At 30.8% G+C, this 22530-nt stretch overlaps 3 protein-coding genes across 4 annotated transcripts in view; all 3 read left to right on the forward strand.

Annotated features, from left to right (window-relative positions):
• Positions 1-22530, forward strand: part of LOC148312844 (uncharacterized) — a 41457-nt gene that overhangs the window by 15537 nt on the left and 3390 nt on the right. Inside the window, exon 11 of the mRNA XM_088272640.1 lies at positions 22049-22277. Coding sequence (XP_088128766.1) covers positions 22049-22277 — 229 coding nt within the window. The remainder of the gene's footprint in view (positions 1-22048; positions 22278-22530) is intronic.
• Positions 979-9602, forward strand: LOC148312845 (circadian clock-controlled protein daywake-like). Its single transcript, XM_088272258.1, has 5 exons — positions 979-1121; positions 1902-2130; positions 4525-4655; positions 6261-6413; positions 9397-9602. Exons 1-5 carry the CDS (start codon positions 1061-1063, stop codon positions 9549-9551), a joined length of 729 nt encoding a protein of 242 aa, XP_088128384.1. The 5' UTR covers positions 979-1060; the 3' UTR covers positions 9552-9602.
• LOC148312846 (circadian clock-controlled protein daywake-like) lies at positions 11319-16095 on the forward strand. Of its 2 annotated transcripts, none has more exons than XM_088272269.1 (5): positions 11319-11424; positions 11894-12122; positions 13342-13472; positions 14831-14983; positions 15506-16095. In XM_088272269.1, the coding sequence occupies exons 1-5, from the start codon at positions 11364-11366 to the stop codon at positions 15658-15660; spliced, it is 729 nt and encodes a 242-aa protein (XP_088128395.1). In that variant the 5' UTR covers positions 11319-11363; the 3' UTR covers positions 15661-16095. The 2 variants fall into 2 exon arrangements, with proteins under 2 accessions (XP_088128395.1, XP_088128403.1); XM_088272277.1 differs by having other exon boundaries at positions 15509-16095.

Consider the following 22530-nt stretch of genomic DNA (forward strand, 5'->3'; position numbering starts at 1 on the left):
ATTCAAAAAGTCGTAACTTATTGAACAAAAAAATATTTTAAATCAATTTTAATGAATTACATATTGACATAATTATATATTGTTTTTACCTTTTTTAAAGTAAAAAAACATTACATAGCGTATTTCTTAAAAAAATTTCCTTATTTTTAAATCAATAAAACTTTTTACACGAGCAAAAAATTAGAAATCTATTTTCCCAAAAAACGTAAGTGTCACCTTTCAAACACATATTTGTTTGAAACAGTTATACATAGATGTATATATATATATATATATATATATATATATATATATATATATATATATATATACATATATGTATGTTTATATATATATATATATATATGTATATATATATATATATATATATATATATATATATATATATATATATATATATATATATATATATATATATATATATATATATATGTATATATATATATATATATATATATATATATATACATATATATATATATATATATATATATATATATATATATATATATATATATATATATATATATATATATATATATATATATATATATATATATATATATATATATATATATATATATGTATATGTGTTGGTTATCTAAGGACCGCATCGGAATAATGAGATACCTAAAGGTAAAGTGGTGAGTCCTGCGCTCCAAGATCTTTTAAATCCAATATCTTTTAAAGGAATACATTTTTTTTAATTGACTAATGTGTAGGGAGCTTAACGTGACGCACATTAGTGCAGTGAAGGTAATGAAAGTAATACAGTAAGTAATATGAATTAAGAGGAGGGAAAAAATAATAGAAAAAATGGTACAGAGGCCTTCAGATATTTTTTTATGGATTAAAAAAATATATGTAAATTGTGATTTTTTTTTAAAGCAGTTCAAAGATTTTAAATCAACAAGAAGTTTTTATGACGACTTGAACACTAAAAAAAAGCTTGTGAGCATAGGTGTTTATGTGTGTGAGCCTTTATATGATAGTTAATTGTTGCGATATACATTATTTGCTTAGTTTCACATGAGATCGAAAGTCATCTCACCGAAAGACAATGATCGAAATAAGTTTTGTTCTAATTTCTCTTGCAGTTGGTGGGCTAGGGATATCTTTGCGTGAGTATAAGTTTAATATTTAAACATTTTTTTAATGCATTTAGTTTCTAAAGTTCCTGTTTTCAATAACAATAAATAATTATATTTCTACTACTACTACTACCATCAAGCCGTTTCACCGCAGGGGTAGGCAGAAAGGATGGAACGCCACACTTTTCTGTCCTGATATCACTCCTCGCCTCCTTGACATCCATACATCTAGTCATACTTGCCCTCCGACTACACAGACTTTTGATGCCACCAGATTTTAGGTTCTGATTGATCTTATCGTGCCAAGTCTTTTTCGGCCGTCCTCGTTCAGTTTTACCGCTCACATTCGCCACATAAATTTTCTTAGTCATTATTTCGCCATCCATTTGCTCCACATGTCCATACCACCTCAAAGCACTCTTCCTAATCTTTTCAAGTATAGCGCGTTTTTAGCCTTACATTCCTTTCTTATATCTTCGTTTTTAATTCTGTCACACCATTGTATCATGTAAAATCATTATTTTTCCACACATTTGTCTGAGGGAGCGCATTTTAACAGCGTTCTCTCTGCTTTCATCCTTCTTTTGCCAGTTCCATGTTTCGCTCCCATACATTATTGTCGGTACCAGCACGCCGTTGTAAACCGCTACTTTGGATTCCATGGACATATTTTTATTTACAATCATTCAAAGCACCATTTATTATATTCCCTGCATTCACTCTTCTCTCATTATCCTTATCCACTTTTCCATCCCTTGTGAACATGCTTCCTAGGTATAAAAATGTTTATGATCATTGTAAATGTTTCAGCAAGTAACGTTGAACGTTGTAGTTTATCAGACCCTGCGCTAACGGCATGTGCAACAAAATCTGCCCAGACTTTCCTATCCGCCATTGGTAAGGGTATTCCGAAGCTAGGGGTGCCCTCATTGCAGCCTTTAATGATGCCTGACATCATCAACAATAGCTCATTCATCAACTTCAAGTTTTCTAATATCCGTGTGTCAGGATATGACAAAAGTGTAATTAATAGTGTAAAGTAAGTGTTTTACAATGATTTTATAATGATATATTTTTACGAGTCAACACAAAGGTAAAGTGTATCCACATTAACACACATGGGCCTCAATATATCCGCCTTCGTAGTGGGATGGTCAGCACAAGAGGTCAGTTCAAGAGGTCCCGGGTTCGATTCTCAGGGGGGGGGGTCAAATAAATATAAGTGATTTTTTCACTTTAATACTTATTCAATATTACCCTGGACTGGTACCTGAAACGGAGGGCTGATCACCTTTCCTTCGTGTGTTAACGATCAAGATAACACTGCGATGCAGTGCCTTGTGCACCATGGAGGTGTGGATAAGGATTTAAAAAAAATCAATTCATTTATTTGTGTAAAGTAAGTGTTTTACAACGATTTTATAATAAACACAAAGGTATAGTGTATCCACATAAACACCCATGGGTCTCAATATATTATATTAATATGGAATATTTTGCTGTCTGAATCGCAAAACAGGACTAACTTGTGAGAACGCAAATAACATGATAGCTTTTTATTTAAGTTTTACTTACTAAATACCACAATAATAGAATAGTGGTATTCACGAAGTAAAACTCACATTAAAAATGATAGATTTTACCCTCAAGCGACTGCCGAATCTATTAATAAAAATATTATAGTTGACAGAAGAGTCTGAAGGTGCTTAGTAATTCCGTATGCCTCTCATACAGAGACCAAATATTTCATTATTTAAAACTAACATTGATTTTAGGGTTTACTAAGTTGCATACTTAATTATTTTTATTAAACATCAAAATATGAAATAAAATGTAAGTACCTACATTCCTATTTTCTATTTAATACTTGGAATGGCCCTTAACTATTGATTTTTCCCATAATTGTTACTTAAGTGCCTAGAATTGTATAGCTATAAAAAAAAGGACCCCAGGTCCATTTGATCTGCACAGTACTAAACAAGGCGAAACAATATCACGAATTTTACGTTTTTTTTTTCATTAAAATACAACTAAGTAGGTCCTGAAAACTGGTATTTTATTTTAATATTTAAATATGAGTTCTACAAATTGAACTAAAAATTAACAAATATCTTCTTCTTCATATGTCCTGCCTGGAATGTTCCGAAGCCAGGAATGCTGCCTCCTTCCAACCCCTCTGCGACCCTCAATCTTCCCTTTTATGACCAATTGTAGGATCGCATAGTTTTCACCTCTCCTCAGTGTGTGACCAAAATACGAAGTTTTACGGAGCTTAACCTTTCCCTTCCGGTACTAAAATAAAAACGCACGTTCCGGTGTAGGGTAGTCACTACACAATGAAAAAATAGTGATTTTAAATCGGAATAATGCAGATATACATATCCCCGTAATCCCCTTAATAAATTATAAATTAAGTAAAAAAAAATAATAATTTAGATTTATTTGCTGAAAACATTAAAAAACCATCTGGCAACGTATCACGGAACAAACATAGATCCGCTCTAGTTGAAAGCCCAAGAACTACTGCCGATGCCGCTAGCGTCTAGCCGGAGGAAAAAAAAACACGACTAAGAATATATCGCTTTGAGCTCCTCGCGCTTGCACAGTGCAAGTATGTAAGAGTGAAATGCGAATACAGTGTCGCGCTTCCTACACACACTTCACGCGCTGTTTATAGGCAAATATGTCCGATATTCACAAAATACCTCCGATGTACCCAATAAATTCTGATTATTATAAATGTTATTTTTAAATCAATGCATAAATTTGCTATGGAGGATACCTAAAATCTTAGCCTTGTATTTTTTATATTTATAGAGATATTAATGGTTTTTAGAAGCAATGTGTACAAGGTACAACACCGGGAAGGGAGGGTTAAAATATGGTGAACCAAAATCTTTCTCTGAATCCTGCGCTCCAGGCTACTGACTGCAGGCATGGCTTGTCTGTGGGCAAACACCTATCATATTAATTGGTTGTCACCCATGTGACCTCACACTTCGCTCACTCCTTTCAAGAACGTCATAAATCAAAATACTTGATTTTTCAGGAGAACGATTTTAAAGTTTCAAAATATAACACAATGTATTAAAAATAAATATCAAGCCACTTTTTGAACTTTTTACTGTGCAACAGGTCTTTTTAGGTAAAACCTGAAGGTTTTTTCTAAATTTGAAAAATATTCAATTTATTTATAAAAATAATTAAACAATTCATTTTCTTCAAAATGCAAAAACATTTTCTGCCCTGTAGCGGGTAAATATTAAGTTGAAAATATGCCTCTTTTGCTGGGATATAGTACATTTTCTGGGCATTCCGAAAACTTGCACAACTGAAAATAGACGATTTTTTATTTATGACGTTCTTGAAAGGAGTGAGCGACTTTCTTGCTGCTACTTTTGATTCAAGAATACTAAATATGTATTTGATTTAGGATTGATCAAAACAAAACGGAAATCGTGGTTACCTTTACAGGCGATATAAATACTGAATCAGATTATTATGGCAATGGACGTCTTTTTTTTATACTTGTGTCAGGAGAAGGGAAAAGTTCAATCACAGCATGTAAGTAATACAGTCAAACCTCTCATAATGAGTTTAATTCGTAACAGCATCTTACTCGTTAAGCGAAACACTCGCTAAGCGAAACATTTTTTCCCATAAAAGTAAATGTAAAATACAATAATGCGTTCCAGGCCAAAAGCAAACTCATTTTTTCATATATTTTTTTTTAACGTTTATTCAAATAAAATTACTTATAAATTCTTAAGGACTGTAAAAACTTGGAATAAAATTTAGATTTAAAAAAAAAAACGGAAATAAAAATGTGAATTTATGACAAATAATTAATCCCTTTTAACTAGAAAACTGTTTTAAGACATTTGTTTTTGCCGACGCTTTAAAATTTTGCGAAAATGTGTCACAGCATTATCGTTGAACAAATTTGCAGCACGAATAACCACCTTTTTACTAGGGTGATGCTTCTTAATATACGATGCAACAGTTTCCCACGCTTTCAGCATTGCTCTAATTGTGCTAGAAATTGTGCTCTTATTGTGCTCTTACTGTGAAACAAGATGCAACTCTATTAGCTCTTTGGTGGTCAGCTCTTGGCTGCACTCTTCCAAAAGCTCTTCAATCATAAACGCAATAATTAATTAATTAATTAAATTATCTGGTCAAATTATAAGCTTAATAATAAAAATGAAAATGGTATTTTCTGGCGTTTCTCATGTGTGTGATTATAATCCAGGGTTTGGACCTCACATACTAATATAAGAGTTTCTGCTTAGTAAAAAGCTTCTTTACATCTCACCAATAGAAGTCTCTAGTGAAGTTCTAGTGATTCAAGAACAAGGTTTCTAAATTGGTTCATATACATATATATAGAACTTCCGAGAATTTGAGTGATATGGTTGTCAATAATGGGTAGAATTGGTGAATGTTACACGTGTGTAAAGTGATCACTTAAACCAGCCTATGACGGTCGTCAGCCCCGTAAATGCCCAGACTTCCATATTCTTCTTCATCTTTGATGAGATGTCAAAAAAAAAATATGACAATAATTAATATACTCACACAAAGGCATGAATATTATCGAGAGAGAAATAAAACACCTTTTATTTGATAATTAATAAATTAAACATTCAACCACATTTAAAGGCTTCTTTTTTTTTACAAATATCTTTCCAGAAGTGATTTGAAATGCACACATGAAAAATTATGTATTTGTATAATGAAAAAAAAAAACATTTTTTTTTATTCACTATACAAATATATATTTTTTCAAGTTTCTGCTTAATAAAAAGCTTCTTTACATCTCACCAATAGATGTCTCTAGTGAAGTTCTATTGATTCAAGAACAAGGTTTCTAAATTGGTTCATATATACAGAACTTCTAAGAATTTGAGTAGTGTGGTTGTTAATAATGGGTAGAATTGGTGAATGTTACACATGTGTAAAGTGATCACTTAAACCAGCCTATGACGGTCGTCAGCCCCGTAAATGCCCAGACTTCCATATTCTTCTTCATCTTTGATGAGATGTCAAAAATAATATGAAAATAACTCCTGTAATTGGAGATAATCCAGATTTTGTGAACAAGTATTTGGACACACTCAAAATGTTGTAAAAAACACAATGACTGATTAAAACATATTATCTTTTCAGATGAATTGCAACACGTGTTAACATTTTATTATGATATTTTAAAAACCAACGATGAAAAAACGTACTGGAAAATTCAAAAACACACCGGAAAATACACAATAAAAAATGCTGATTTCGATTTTACAAATTTATTCAACGGCAATAAAGTACTGGGTAAGTATATTTTTGAAAGAGATGAATGTAGATCTGAGTGTGAAATATTGGTAAATGGGGAGATTTTGGAACAGGTAGATGATTTCGTATATTTGGGTAGTATGTTTTCCAGGGATGGAAAGATTGATAAAGACATAGAAAGGAGAGTGAATGCTGGGAACAGAGTGAATGGTGCACTGAAATCAGTTTTAGCAAATAAAAATCTATCAGCGAAAGCTAAACTGGCAGTACACAATGGAGTTCTGGTTCTAACCCTTATGTATAGAAGCGAAGCATGGAGTTGGCAAAAGAAGGATGAAAGCAGACTGAATGCGGTCGAAATTCTATTCCTCAGACGAATGTGTGGCAAAGCGATGTTAGATAGATGTTTGAATGATGAAATAAGGAATGAATGTAAGGCTGAGATAAGCATTATCGATAAAATTAAGAAAGGTGTATTGAGATGGTTTGGACATGTGGAACGTATGAGTGAAGAAAGAACGGTCAAGCAAATTTATGAGGCGAATGTAGTTGGAAAAAGAAGCAGAGGATCACCGAGGAAAACTTGGCACAATCAGGTATGTCAAATACTTGAAAGTGGCCGGGTCAGGAGTCGTAATAATCGTCGGGTATGTATGAGGAGATCCATGAATGTAGAAGAGGTAAAGAATATTTGCAAAGACAGAGTGGTGTGGCGTTCAATTCTCTCTGCCTACCCCTGCGGAGAAGCGGCGTGATGGTTAGTAAGTTAGTAAAGCCAATAATAATACTTTGAAATCAAGAAGTAGGTAGAATAAGTAGGTAAAAACATTAATATTTCTAGAATGTGGCGTATTCAACAAAAAACTGCAATTGTATGTTATATTAATGTAAAACGAGGATTTCTTCATTGACATAAATGTACATATATTGAGAAAATATATGTGAAAAATTACAAAAGCTATTTGCGTCACATCAAAAAATAGTTTTTTTAAAGTTTTTTTTTAATCTAGGAAGCATGTTCTCAAGGGATGGAAAAGTGGATAAAGATATTGAAAAAAGAGTTAATGCAGGTAATATAATAAATGGTGCTTTCAACAGAGTGATTGCAAATAAAAATATGCCCATGGAAGCCAAGCTAGCGGTTCACAACGGCGTGCTGGTACCGACTTTAATGTATGGGAGCGAAACGTGGAACTTGCAAAGGAGGGATAAAAACAGAATGAACGCCGTTGAAATGCGCTCCCTCAGACGAATGTCTTAAAAATAATTGTATGTTAGAATTAAAAACGAAGATATTAGAAAGGAATATAAGATGGAACTTAGGAGAATTGAAAAGATTAAGAAAAGTTATTTGAGGTGGTATGGACATGTGACGCAAATGGATAACGCGAATGAAGAGAATGACTAATAAAGTATATATGGCAAATGTGCGCGAGAGAACAGAACATGGACGGCTGACTTAGCACAATCAGATCGATCAGAATCTAAAATCTAGCGGTGTCAAAAGTATGCTTAATCAGACGGCGTGTATGACTAGATGTATGGATGTGAAGGAAGCCAAGGGTGTATGTCAAGACTGAAGAGTGTGGCGTTCGATGGCGTGTGATGGTAGTAGTAGACAAGAAATTACTTTTAAAATATCTTCGTGCCAAAAACTTTCCGTATTGTACATATATATATGTTAAAATGTGTGTGATATGTAAAAAAAAGGATTTTAAATTTTAAAAAAAAAAAAATATTTTAGGTACAAAGTTTTTGTCACTAAATAGATAAATATTGTGCAAATTACCAAATATCATAATATATTCACAGAGTACATAAAGGTCGATTTTTTAACGTATTTTTTACAGGAAACAAGGTAATTAATCAAATAGTTGTATATTCACCAGAATATAACAATTTTTATAACAAGTATAAAAAATAAAAATAAAATTATTAGCATTTGTCTTGAGTCAGCTTCAGACTTGCTACAGTGACATTGTATTAAATGTTAAACGCCCTCCACATGATCTCCTGTCTGCAAACCACAACCAAGACAGGGGCTGTGGTGTAGTTGGGTATACGCTCAACTGCAAAACTGTCGTCGTGGGTTCGATACCCGTCACATACAGAACCAATTCAAGAAAAAAATCAATCGGTCTGGATATTTGTGGTATATTTATGATGTATTCTTTATGAGCGGCTTTGCGGGCTATTTATTTATTTTTTATTGCATTATTTAAAATTTAAAATTGAGAAATAAAGCAGATTCATTTGCGTCCTCAAAAAACAAAACACCCAATAAACAGACAATGGACTATCGGGCACCCAGAACGTAGACGGCTGGAGGCGTTTGAGATGTGGTGCTACAGGCGCATGTTGGGGAATTATTGGTCGGAACATGTAAGGAACAATGAGAGTTTAAGCAAGGCTGAACTTACTAAATAAAGTAGCAGAATAGAGCGCCAAATCATAATATAAGACGGCCAGGTCTACTTCTTAACATTGCGGAAGGCATGTGCGAAGGCGCAAACTACAGAAGACGACCACGCTTGGACGAAATAATCTCCAACATGCGTTGTAGCGGATCCGCTGAGTTGAAGAGACGAGCGGAGAATAGAGACGGGTGGAAACTGACCATGAAAGAAGCAAACAAATCATCAGAAATATTATACCCACGAAGAAGAAAACAGATTGTTATTATTTTCTTATCGACATGAGAACATTAAGAAAATCCAATAAATTTTTTTTGTAAAGTGATCACTTAAGTCAGCCCCATTAATTCCCAGACTTCCAAATTCATCTTTATCTTTGATGAGATGTCAAAAATAATATGAAAAAGAACTCCTATAATTAGAGATAATCCAGATTTGTGAACAAGTATTTGGACACACTCAAAATGTTGTAAACCCAAGAAACTTATATAAGAAGTGAATTTCGTAAATAAAATATGAAGTTCACGTCTTTCAATATATATTTTTTATAACTTCGGAATACTTATTTTATTTTGTGGTTTTCATCATTTGATTTTTAATTGTTTCAGCGGACGTTCTCGTGAAGTTCGGTAAAGAAAATTGGAGGGAAATTTACGAACAATTTGGAGGTCCAGATTCTATAAAAGCTGTAAACGGTGTATTTGCTACAGCTGTTGCAAATATATTCTCTAAAATTCCCATTGAAGAGATTTTCCTACCTTGATTTTCATCATTATGATTTGAAATAAATTAAAATAATAAGGTTATTGATCCACAACTATTATTATTCATAGAATAAAAATTGTTTTATAAGTACCCGATTCTTATTTTAATTCTTGTCTCCAGTGATTTTTCCGAGAAGAATTTATTGTTTTATTGAAATTACTGTAATATACTTGGGTCTCTTTTTATGCGATAGATTGTACGTTCCACGGGGACCTCAACTTAAAAAAGACCTCAACTACATACGAAACCGGGGTATAATTTAAATACTATTTTGTATATTAAAAGCATTGATAACTTTGTGGTGTGATAATAATACGCTGATAACGATGTATAAGTAGAGTGAATGCTGGGTGCAGTATAAATGGGTGCACAGAAATCAGTAATATCATATAAAAACCTTTCAGCGAAAGCTAAACGAGCTGTGCAGAACGGAGCCTGGTAAAAACATAAATTTTTGGAAATGAAAAACAATGGATTTAGTAAATGAATGATAAAAGTAGATTGAATGCAGTTGAAATGCGATCCTTCAGACTAATATGCGCAACACCTGTGTTCGATAGATGTTTGAAGGGTGAAATAAGGGAAGAATGCAAGGCTGAAATAAGCGTTATAGATAAAAATCAAGAAAATTTTCAATGGAGACTAATGTTTTCTAGTGATTCAAGTACAAGTTTTGAAATTGGATCATATTATATGTATAGAACTTCCAAGAATTTGAGTAGTGTAGTTGTCAATCATGGGAAGAATTGATGAATGTTAAACGTGTGTAAAGTGATCACTTAAACCAGGCTATGACTGTCGTAAATGCCCAGACTTCTGTTTTCTGCTTCATGTATGTTGAAATATGAAAAAATAATAAGAAAAATTAGTTGAGATGATTTGGATATGTGTAATAAATGAGTGAAGAAATAGAGGTAAAATAAATATATTAGGCGAATGTAGTCGGAAATAGAAGCAGTGGAAAGAGAAAAGAAAAGACAGAGGAAAACTTGACATTTTTCAAAAACTTGAAACTGGTCAGGTCAGAAGTTAAAATAATCAGCGGGTGTGTATGAAGAGATTTACATACATACATGTCGCCTAAAATCAAAATCCGCCAGATCCAATTTTAAAAGATTTTAAAATAAATGCTCTATCGGAATGCCAATCGTGGGTTTTATTGTTTAAAATATTTACGTACTTGAAAACCCTGCCAAAAAAATACTTAAAAACAGAGTCGTATTTCAAATTCCACTATATTCATGAAATTTGCCCTCTGACCCATATCGGCCAATCAGAGAGCGGGGATTATCGGTTTGTGTCTCGTGTTTTTTTATGAAATACTGAAAAAAAATGGGAAAATTCTGTATTTCACAATATTTTATCTAATGATAGACAAATCTTTGAAATATAAATGATACCTGGATTTGACAACCAAAAATACGACGCTTTGCTAAAAAAAACCTTATTACCCCATAAAAATCATTTTACCCCGTTTGGGGTAATTTACTGCGGTTTCCCGACCACTGCGTTATATTCTCTCTATCTATCCTTACAGGGAAGTGGCGTGATGGTTAATTAGTTAATTATATTGAGATTAATTCATACTGCATCTATACTGAGTCGTGTCGAAAAAAGATCTCTTGGTAGTCAGAAAATACTTAAATTTTCTTTAATTATTGGGTGCTGTCATACTCGTAACATTATACTATAGTTTGTATGTATTAGTAAATTATGTAAATCATCTTAACCTTATGCATCCGTTCTTTGGCATAACTGAAAAATTCTTAGTTCATTTTCTTTCAACGTTAGCACAAGAGTGATCGAAATCATGTTGTATTCAATTTTTGTTTTAGTTTGTTTAGCAATTGGCGGATTGGGGAGTTCTTTGCGTAAGTATTTACGTTCCAAAAATATTTTTTTCTTCAAATATTATTTTTTGCCTTTTTATTACGTGTCTCATCAACAAAGCGTTATTAAAATATTTTTAATTCTAAGGTTTTGGGATAAAAATAAAGTATTTGTCATATCGGTTTAGTTTTATAGATATTATCAAGCTTTACATAAACGAGTAAATATAAAAATTATGAATACTTGTTTAAGACCAATTTCGAGATTATTTATGTAAATACGACAAGTTTCAAGAACTACAGATGTTTTCAATAACAGGGAAAAATACAAACTTTCATCAAAAAAAGGGAAAATACAAACTTCGAAATCATCGACATTCATCGAAAATATAATCTGTATTTTCACAAGTCAAGTGCATTCGTTTTCTAGCCAACTCTAATGTTTTGGATCAAACTTCAGAATCCATCAGTAGATCTAAAATGAAAATATTTTAAATTTTTATTATTTTAGCCAGTGGAGTTGAACGCTGCAGTCTATCAGACCCTTCGCTAACAGCTTGCGCTACAAAATCTGCGCAGGCTTTCCTATCCGCCATCGGTAAGGGTATTCCAGAACTAGGGGTGCCCTCATTACAACCTTTGTTGGTACCTGATATCGAGAGCACTGTTCCGGGCATTTACTTTAAGTTGACCAATGTCAGTGCAACAGGATTTGAGACAAGTATCTTTAACAGTGTCAAGTGAGTATCTTACAATGATTTCATAATGTTTTATTCTGGTGAGTCGATGTTAAATTACTATTCTATTTTTTTATTAATTTTTTTCGCATCTTCCTTTATTTGCAAAACAATATATATTATACTCACATATACTCATACAAATATATGTTCAGAAATTCTTATCCATATTTTTTTCGGAGATCCATCAAGCTACCTTATGTATTTTGTCAGTGGAGTTTTTTATATATTTTACCTTAATATACACAACAATAAGGCGAAAAAAATACTATAAAATATTTTTTATAACATTGACTACTGATAATTTACCAATTTTTGTATATCATTGCTATTTTAAAACACAAGCAAGCCGCTGAGGCTCTTTTTGTTTGTTATAACAATGCTTTTTATGTTGTTGTGTCGGGTTGTTGTCCCGTGGTTAGTGTCGCGGACTCTTAAATCAGAGTTCTTTGGTTCGAACCCACTCTACCACAATGTGATACCTATTTCTAATAATTTCACATATATAGTATGAAATTGAAATATTTTTGTAAATAATAAAATACACAAATATTTCTATCTTTTTTTTTTTAAGTTGTAATCGGCGAAGACCAAATATTACCTATTCAACATTTGTATTATATGTAGGTACATGTATTTTGGTTATGAACCCTGGCACCTTATAACCAGATACAAAACGTTGAGATTTACAATTAATTTGACTCATTTACATATATTGATATTCTTATAAATTATATGACTGATAATTAAAAAAAACTGATTAGGTATTCAAGAATAAAACATTACTTTATAAAAAATGGTTACGTCTTTCGCCTGGTTAAAATGAGTTTCCTAGTGTCATGGGTATTTTCTACAAAAAATATCAAAGAATTCATTTATTAACATCAACTTTTAATTTATTATGAATAAAAATGAATAAAAATTTAAAAATGTATCCCTGCTATGTCACACATTTTAAATATGTTGTCATCTTTCAATTTTTGACATTTTAAGAAGGTAAAAAAAATATTAATATTTGTCAGAAATATCAAAAAGCTAAATAATGGCAAATTAAAAATAGCTACCTATCAAGCTGATTTTTTTAACAAACAAAGGCATAGAGAATGTGCCAAAATAAAATGGTTTTCCAACTTAATAATTAAATATAAATTGTGTATTAAATTTAAGCATGTAGGGTACAGAGCAACGATAATTTATTACAAAAATACTATTATTATTTTAGTGTCAACCAAAACAAATCGACAATAATGGTCACTTTTACAAATTCAGAAAAAATTGACGGAGATTATTCTGTTAATGGACAGCTCCTTATTCTCCCTATCACTGGACACGGGAAATGTACCATGTCGATAAGTAAGTACTAACTAATCAACAGAGATTCTTTTTCTTCCTGTCTCTATCCCAACTTATCGACTTTGTAGACTGTTGGGGTCAGCTCTCCTCGTCCTCGTGTTATGGGTCATTCTATCATTGACAACGTCACCTAGGCCATGTCTTCGAATCATGTTATCTTTCTGTAGTATCCATGCATTTTTTGGTCTTCTTCTAGATGTTTTTCAAGGAAGATCAATGGCGATTACTTAGTTCACAGTATGATCAACTTCTCTGCGTCATATGTGCTTATACCAGCTCAATGCCTTTCCTCTACCTTACTATTAATGTCTTTTACACCCAGACTTCAAAACTTGTTAACAGATAATAAATTCAGAAATGTAATGGTTATATATAAGTCACACCCATCTCATGACCCATTTAGTAGTTAGAAGATCCTGAATAAGAGTTAATTATTCATTAAAGAATCACTGATGAGCTTTTGAAGTAAAAAGCTAATCGTTTTCCTTCTAAAATTCACAATCTTTTGTTTTTGATGCCAAATTGTTAAAATAATTAATGAAAACACTTGTTTTTAACCACTTGAGTTTTATTAAAGACTACATGTTTCAGAAGCTAAACTTCCATCATTCAGGTCTGTATAATAACAGTTATTATACAGACCTGAATGATGGAAGCTTAACTTCTGAAACATATAGTCTTTAATAAAACTCAAGTGGTAAAAAACAAGTGTTTTCTTTAATCATTGTAACATGTCTTACCACAAAGTTAATACCGAAACAATAAACCACATTGTTAAAGCTAAAATGATCAATCTGACTCTCTGTTGCCTTTTGTTTGCTGATGATGCTGTTCTTCTTGCCGATAATAGACAAGACCTGCAGGCGTTGGTGTCAAATGTTTATAATGAGTGCAAGAAAAGTAATTTGACGATTAGTATTTTGTTTTTTATAAAGACATGAATATAGTTCTGGTAAATAACAGTTAGAGACATTTAGTAACAGATATATAATTTTATATATTTGAAAAGTATATTTTCTAGGAATGAAAAGATTGATAATGATATAGAAAGGAGTGTAAATGCTGGGAACAGAGTTAAAGGTACACTTAACTCAGTTATGGCTAATAAAAACATGAATTGAATGACGTGACTATTTCTTTGAAAGAAGTCTTTATATATTTGAGAAATGGAAATTACTCGTCGAGAATTTATATTCAAAACTTTTGTTTGTAATATGTTTTGAAATAAATTATAAAAAATTATAATAAATAATAAGGATAATTTGGATTTCTATTTTAATTGCCCATGTCTATATTATACGTGTAACTGTATTGTACTTGAATTTTTTTTAGACTTATATTTTATATTTTCATTTCAGCTGATATCAAGTACACATTTACATTTCATTACGAAATCATTGAAGGAAACGACGGGAAAAAATACTGGAAGATTAATAAGCATACAGTAACATATACTATAAAGGATTTTAAATTCAACTTCAATAATTTTTTGAATGGCAATAAACTATTGGGTATGTATTAATTTTAACTTCCTCATATAAATTTTTGATATGTCAACAATGATGAAGGAGAATATAGAAGTATTACAATTTGGAAGTCATACATATATGATCAATCGCGTGACGTTTCGTTATTGAGTTCATAACAGCCATCTATTTACAATTTAGATATATTTTACTTAGCAGAGACTCTTTTATTTGTATGCAAGATCCGAACCTGGATTATTTTACGTACTGGAAAACGCCTTAGAACCTGAAATTCAACTATTTTATGCAGCTTATAATTTGTTATTTATTTACAACATTTTGAGTATGTCCGAATACTTGTTCACAAATCTGGGTTTCTCAGATTTCACAGAATATACCCGGACTTTCATATTCTTCTTCTTCTTCTTTGTTGAGATATCTAAATGTAAAATAGCTCCTAAGTGGAAAAACCTAGATTTGTGAACAAGTTTTTGGGCACACCGAAAATGTTGTAAACATTTTATTTTAGTTTAAAGAATTTTATAACTTTATTTCATTTTTTTTCAGCAGACGTCATCCTTAAATTTACCAATGATAACTGGAGAGAAATCTTTGACCAACTGGGAGGAGAAGATGCTGTGAAGAAAATTACTAACAAAATTTATGAAACTGTTGTAATTATGTTCTCTAAAATACCCATTGATGAAATATTTCTTCCTTAATCATAATTGCTTTATATAAATAGGTATTTTAATTAAAATGAGTGCAATCATTTTCTATTACTTATTCAGGTACAGGATTAAGCTTCGACACCTTTGTATAATATTTACGTAGTTAAGTTAAAATAATTTTATTTCTCAAGGCTAGATAATCAATAGCCCGTAACTTAATTTTCTTTGAACCCATGTAAAATTTAAGCAAATTGCATTTTTGCTTTAAAAACTTTTTTTTGTCGAAAAACATATAAAAATGTTATTTCACCAAATTCTAATATATATTGTAGTATGCATATTCCAAAAAAATGTGAGTAGACAACGCGTACGGCTTCTCACACAGCTGGTTGAGTGCTGACATTGTAAATTCGAGAATACACCTTTAATATTAATGCTGTTTAACTATGTTGCTGATGCCTTAAAATATAATATGTTATTCAATCAGTCAATGACTATTTATATACTAAAATAATAATTATATTGTTTTTTCACTTTTATTTTATGTGACCAGGGATAGTATTTCATCGTTACTGACATCATCGGGCTGGTGAGAGGCTAGACAGAATTCTATGTACTCGGTATAGAAAAATAGTCACAGGGCAAATATATTAAAACTGGATTTTTTTGTTTTCATGTATAAAATAAAATGCAATTCCACCAAGAAATGTCAGCACAAAATTAAAATATTTAAATTTTAATTTTAATGGTATAGAAAGTTCTAAACGAACTCACTACACGGTGCATTAAGAATAAAGTGTGTCTTTACTTAAATGAATGATTTTCTATGACTGCATTAATACTCAGAATTGCGTCATAAACATTTTCGATTATTTGTGAGTACCTACTCTAGATTCTACATAGATACCGCATTTCCGAGTTCATGATAATTACACTGGCCAACAATGATTTTGTAACTGGAATTTTGATGACTGATTTGGACTTAGTTAATCGTTCTTATTCAAATTATATATAGTGACAAGCTTGTATCAAGCCAAGTTTTGATGTTACAGTCATATTATTGTTTGTATGGACCCCATACGATGAAACCGTAATAGTGGTTGGTATCTAGACATGTTTTAGTATAATGTGTAAGGGATTAAAAAAAAAGTATTGATAATTATGGAGTAACAGTTGAAACATATTGACTTATTAATATTGAATACGATAGCATTATATGTTTATATATATATATATATATATATATATATATATATATATATATATATATATATATATATATATATATATATATATATATATATATATATATATATATATATATATATATATATATATATATATATATATATATATATATATATATATATATATATATATATATATATATATATATATATATATATATATATATATATATATATATATATATATATATTAATACATAAATAATAAGATAAACTTTAGTCAATATCAGAATTAAAAATATCCATAACTAAAAAATCAGACGTACTAATTTTTTTTGCTTTTGTTTTTTAATTCAGCTGTGCAAAGTGCATAAAGATCATGTATTTTCATGCCGGTTACAAAATAAAAGTTGTAAATTGTTGGCCAGTGTTATTACGATGCATTATTTCCCTTTAAGATAAATGGCAATAAAAAAATATTAACATTATAACTTTATCTAAAACACTTTATAGATATAGTTTACAAAATGGATGGTTCCAGAATAATTTTATATAACTAGATGTACCAGGCAATACATTGCTGTGGCTCAGTCTGGGTTGATAGAAAAAAAGAAAAAAGAAAGCGCACATTTCAAATGTGTTGAATTTCACAATGGTTGTGGGTATGCAATACTTTAAAGCTGTCAAGAAGTACACTGTAAGCTATGAGCAATATTAAAAATTGCGTATCTTCGTATTATGTTTAACAGATGTCACTGCCGTTGATAAAAAAAACTGTTTTACCTGTGACATAAAAAGACGTGCGTATTCGAATGCAATTTTTTATTCCAACAATACATAATTTACATAATACTTTGTACCATGTGGGAAATTGTTTTTTATTGTTTAACGTACAACCATTTTTTTAATGCTTAGACATCGAACTGTTTTTCTGATATAAATGTTTTTATTCTCTATAGCTTACTTCTAATCGTAGGATTACTATTTATAATTTTTGTTTTATTATTCTTTTTTACGTTATAAGACTTTGCCATTCAATACATATATTGATCTTATTTATCGCTTCAACATTACAGTGTTCTACATTAATGTTCTACTTTTTTAACTCATAATAATGTGTACTAAATATACATAATGTATTCAATTTACACGCTAAGATCAAACACTGATTTTTTTAGTCTACTTAAAAAATACATTTTGTGACAATTGTTTCGCCTAGTTATGGTATTTTCATACGAATGTTCGTTTGAAAATGTCATAACTAGACGCAAAAATTTTCGCAACAAAAATTTTTTGCTCGTTTTTTTTTAACGATAAAATACAAGTTAGTACACTAAAAAATCAGTGTTTGATTTTAACATTTAATATGTAAATTAAAATGGAGTTGTACAAATCAAACGCCAAATATATAAATACAAATATTTACTTTGTAACTCACGATGTTTCTTATTATTTCTTAAATACGTTACCATCATTTGTAAATTTGGCTTTGGGCAGAAATAAATAAAACGATTGTTTATATTAAATTAATGTTAAAATTAATCTCCTTACTCTATACTGTCCCAATTTTGTAAATTAGACAGTTTCGTTCATCAATCACTTTCAAGTTTATGAAATACATGGTAATTTGCAATAAAACTATTTGATAATTCACCATTACCATATCATCCATACATTATTACATCTTAATTATACACCATACATTATTATATCTTAATTATAATAACATTGACTAGTTCCGAAGCAAACGCTACTTCCTCATTACTGACTAAAACATGTTATTATTAACTTAACAATTAAATAAAATAAATTGTGCTGATTATGTGAACTTGGATAGGAAAACGAAGAAATTATAAATTATCAATAATTGGGAATATGTTTAAAAATGATATTTACTTGTGTAGTTAGTCATTTAGTTGTGTATTTATTCATTTTAAATCATTATTAACTATTCAGTTCTAATTAATACACAAAATAGATACATAAAACTCGTACCGAAGGTCTCCTAACCACCAAAATTCGTGATTTTTAAATTCATTTTTTAATTCATCTTGTGGAAAAAGCTATTTGCTTCGAAACCGGTTGACTCTATAATTAAATTATAATGAAATATAAGGGCATTTTATAACACGGTTATTTTTTAAGATTTTTTTACAAATAACCAAATATTTCAATAGACATACATTTTAAGAATTAATTAGTATTGACAAAGAAGCTATTTGCTACGAAACCGGTGAAAGTAATAATTAATTTATAATATGCACGCCTCCGTAGTGTAATGGTCACCATTCTCGGCTACTGTTCTGGAGGTCTCGGGTTCGATTCCCCGAAGGGGGGTTAAATAAAGGTTTAAATATATAAAGCCATTTTGTAACAAAGTTTTAAAGCATAGGAAGACCGAGAAAACCTTGGCATGATCAGGCATGTGAAGTACTCAAAAGTGGTCGGGTAAGGATTCCAAATAATTAGCGAGTATGTATGAGGAGATGCATGAATGTAGAAGAGGTGAGAATGTTTGCAAAGACAGAGTAATAAGGCGTTCTATTCCCTCTGCCTACCCCTGCGGAGAAGAGGCGTGATGGTTGGTTTGTTAGTTTTTATGTTTTTAATTTAAGTTCATTGTAATGTTGTTTTATTACTATTTCATTACAATTAAGTATATAGTATTATTAAGTCTAGAGGAAGGAGCTGTTTGCTTCAAAACCGGTCGATATTATATAATAATTAAGTTATAATAGGAAATATAATTATTTTGTAGCAAAGCTATTTTAAAATTACGTACGGTTTTTTATTGCATTTCACAATATAATGTAATTACAAGTACAAAAATATATATTAATACAGTAAAAATATCCCACAAAGGCATGGTCTGTGTGTGGGTATACATTTTTAATAGGTTATAATAAAGGTGAGATTTGGTATGTATGGTATGATTTGGTATTTGGTATGTCCGCCTCCGAGTGTAATGGTCAGCACGCTCGGCTACCGTTCTGGAGGTCCCGGTTTCGATTCCCAGGGGGGTCAAATAAATATCAGTGATTTTTTCACTGCAATATTTATTCAATATACTGGTATCTGGAGACTGGTATCTGAAGCGGAGGGCTGATCACCTTTCCTTCATGTGTAAACGATCAAGATAACACTGCGTTTATATGACGCAGTGCCCTATGCACCATTAGGGTGCGGATAAGGGTTTTATTATTATTATATAATAAAGGTACTGGAAATTGTACATAAACCTAACAAATTTTGGATAGCGTACTCGGGCGAAAGAAATTCTGAATTGTGACTAATACTTGTAATATAGTTACAATTCAATGGTGTTTCTTGTGATAGGCAACGTTTCAAAAATGTTGAATGTCCACACGGCCACTGGCAAGCCCAGCGTGACCCTGTGCTAAGTTAAGGAGGACATTGTATCTTGGTGACAGTTTTGCTAAGTTAACGGCATTAAATAACGCTACGTACACAGTTATTATATTAATTATATTCCAACGGATATAATAGATACATCAAAATACATAGAAATGTTTTAAAACTTCCAGACTTAAATGGTGAGTAAAGAATCTAAATAAGTAAAGGTGTAAATAAATCACAACATTTTGAGTTTGTCCAAATCCTTGTTCGCAAATCTGGTTTAAGATTTTCAACATATGAAAATTTACATTTTTAGATTTTGATCTGTAAATACCTATACCTTCTAATGAAAGTAAATGTATTTACAAATTTTACGACCCGTCATAACCTGGTTAATTGATACACGCGCAACTTTGCACACGTCAATGGTGAATGGTAGAATGGTGAATGTTACACGTGTGTAAAATGATCGCTTAGCCAGCAGCTTATGACAGATCATAAGCCCTATAAATACCCATACTTTCGTTTTCTTATTCACCGATGTTGAGATGTCAAAAATGCAAAAATTACTCCTACGCGAAGAAACCCAGATTTGTAAACAAGTATTCAGATAAACTCAAAATATTGCGCATTCAGATTATTTCTTTAAACACTTTTTTATTTTTTACTAAAAATGCCTATATGATGTCATTCCCATCCATTTGCAATATTTCAAAACTGGAAACTAAGTATTACTGCTCCAAATGTTGTGATATTATTTGTAGAGCCAATACGTTTGCTAGGTACAGCACTTTCCCCTACTCATGTACCCCGCTCGCTACTCCTAACCTCTAGATAACTAAGCCCAATACAGGTTTACAAAAATTCAATTTTATTGATAGCTCAACAATATATAAGGTTAATAAACCAAAATATATTTTTAATTTAGTGAATACGCTAACTAGAGTGATACTAACTAGCGGATGGACAACATGTTAGTTTTAACTTCCGTGTTAGTTTGCATGGCAGTTGGTGGATTAGGAGAATCTTTACGTGAGTATTATGCAAGATTGAGATTTTTTTTTAATCTTGCATATTTAGAATTTCGCCATCAAATAATCGTTTTTTTAAAAACTGTGTCACTAGGCAAAATCCTGCCAAAACCAAGAAATTTAACAAAAACAAAAAAATTTGAAAAAAATGTTTAACTTCCCATAAATAAAATCATATCCCTTATTTTATTCTATTTTAAAGCTAAATTCATGCCAAATTATCGTTTTCAAAATCCGTATATGTATAAATATATATATATATATATATATATATATATATATATATATATATATATATATATATATATATATATATATATATATATATATATATATATATATATATATATATAATTATTACGCCATTTATAAATTTTTGATTCATTTATGATTTTTTTAAATCATTTTATGAAAACGCGGTAAATTAAGGGCTTTTTTATTGAAAAAGTTCCTATGACTATCCTATGACTAAATGCGATATACGAGTATGCTAGTATGTTTGATTTTGTAACGAGTTTTAGATCTTGCGGTTTTATGAAAGATTTTTTGTAGTGTGTTATTGGTTATTTATATTTTTTTAAGTTGTTTCATTAGGAGTCTTTAAGTGATTTTTGTGAATTATTTTTAAATTCTATGTAAGGATTGTCTGAGTATATGAAATTGTTTGGCTGGCGTGAGTTGGAAATCGTTGAATATTTTCTCAGTTTGGGAACTTTAAGTTATTTTTATGATCGAATTTTGTATTATTTTTTCAAAAGCATGCTCTTTGTAGATGTTAAACATTAGAGACAAGATTAAGCAGCTTTAGTCTGATTTTTACACAGTTTTTTTTCCATTTATTAAATTACTTTATTTTTATTTCAGCTAGTGGCGTTAGACTCTGTAGCTTATCAGATCCCGCATTATCAGCTTGCGCGACCAAATCTGCGCAAGCTTTCCTTTCCGTAATCGGTAAAGGTATTTCTGAACTAGGTGTACCCTCAATACAACCCTTGATAATACCGGATATAAAAAACAACGACCCAGTTCTGAACTTTAAGTTTGTTAATAATCGTGTAACAGGATTGGAGAAAAGTGTATTTGATAGTATAAAGTAAGTTGTACATAAATTGTTTTTTTATTATTTAAGTTATGATGACTGCAGAGACAAAGGAGGTAGTACCAGCTCCATAATCCGAACGCTCCCTAATCCGAAACGCGCTGTGATCCGAACGATTCGGCTAATGCAAGTTTTGAAAATTCTCCCTTCTGAAGCCGTGAAAGCTTTCAATATAGCCTTCAACTAGGCTGAAAAAGTCGTCCAGAACAGAAGAATTAATGGTTTTGAGACGAATCCGTGACTTTTG

The sequence above is a fragment of the Brachycentrus maculatus genome, unplaced genomic scaffold, assembly GCF_059751285.1.
Source record: "Brachycentrus maculatus isolate JH-2025_06_01 unplaced genomic scaffold, ASM5975128v1 h1tg000031l, whole genome shotgun sequence".
In the NCBI taxonomy this organism is placed as follows: domain Eukaryota; kingdom Metazoa; phylum Arthropoda; class Insecta; order Trichoptera; family Brachycentridae; genus Brachycentrus; species Brachycentrus maculatus.

Excerpts from the sequence above, each read along its gene's own strand:
- LOC148312845 (XM_088272258.1), top strand. The coding sequence starts at position 1,061 with ATGATCGAAATAAGTTTTGTTCTAATTTCTCTTGCAGTTGGTGGGCTA. Across the intron at positions 1,122-1,901 it reads TGGGCTAGGGATATCTTTGC|CAAGTAACGTTGAACGTTGT; the intron begins GTGAGTATAAGT and ends TAAATGTTTCAG. Across the intron at positions 6,414-9,396 it reads CAACGGCAATAAAGTACTGG|CGGACGTTCTCGTGAAGTTC; the intron begins GTAAGTATATTT and ends TAATTGTTTCAG.
- LOC148312846 (XM_088272269.1), top strand. The coding sequence starts at position 11,364 with ATGTTGTATTCAATTTTTGTTTTAGTTTGTTTAGCAATTGGCGGATTG. Across the intron at positions 11,425-11,893 it reads CGGATTGGGGAGTTCTTTGC|CCAGTGGAGTTGAACGCTGC; the intron begins GTAAGTATTTAC and ends TTATTATTTTAG. Across the intron at positions 13,473-14,830 it reads GAAATGTACCATGTCGATAA|CTGATATCAAGTACACATTT; the intron begins GTAAGTACTAAC and ends TTTTCATTTCAG.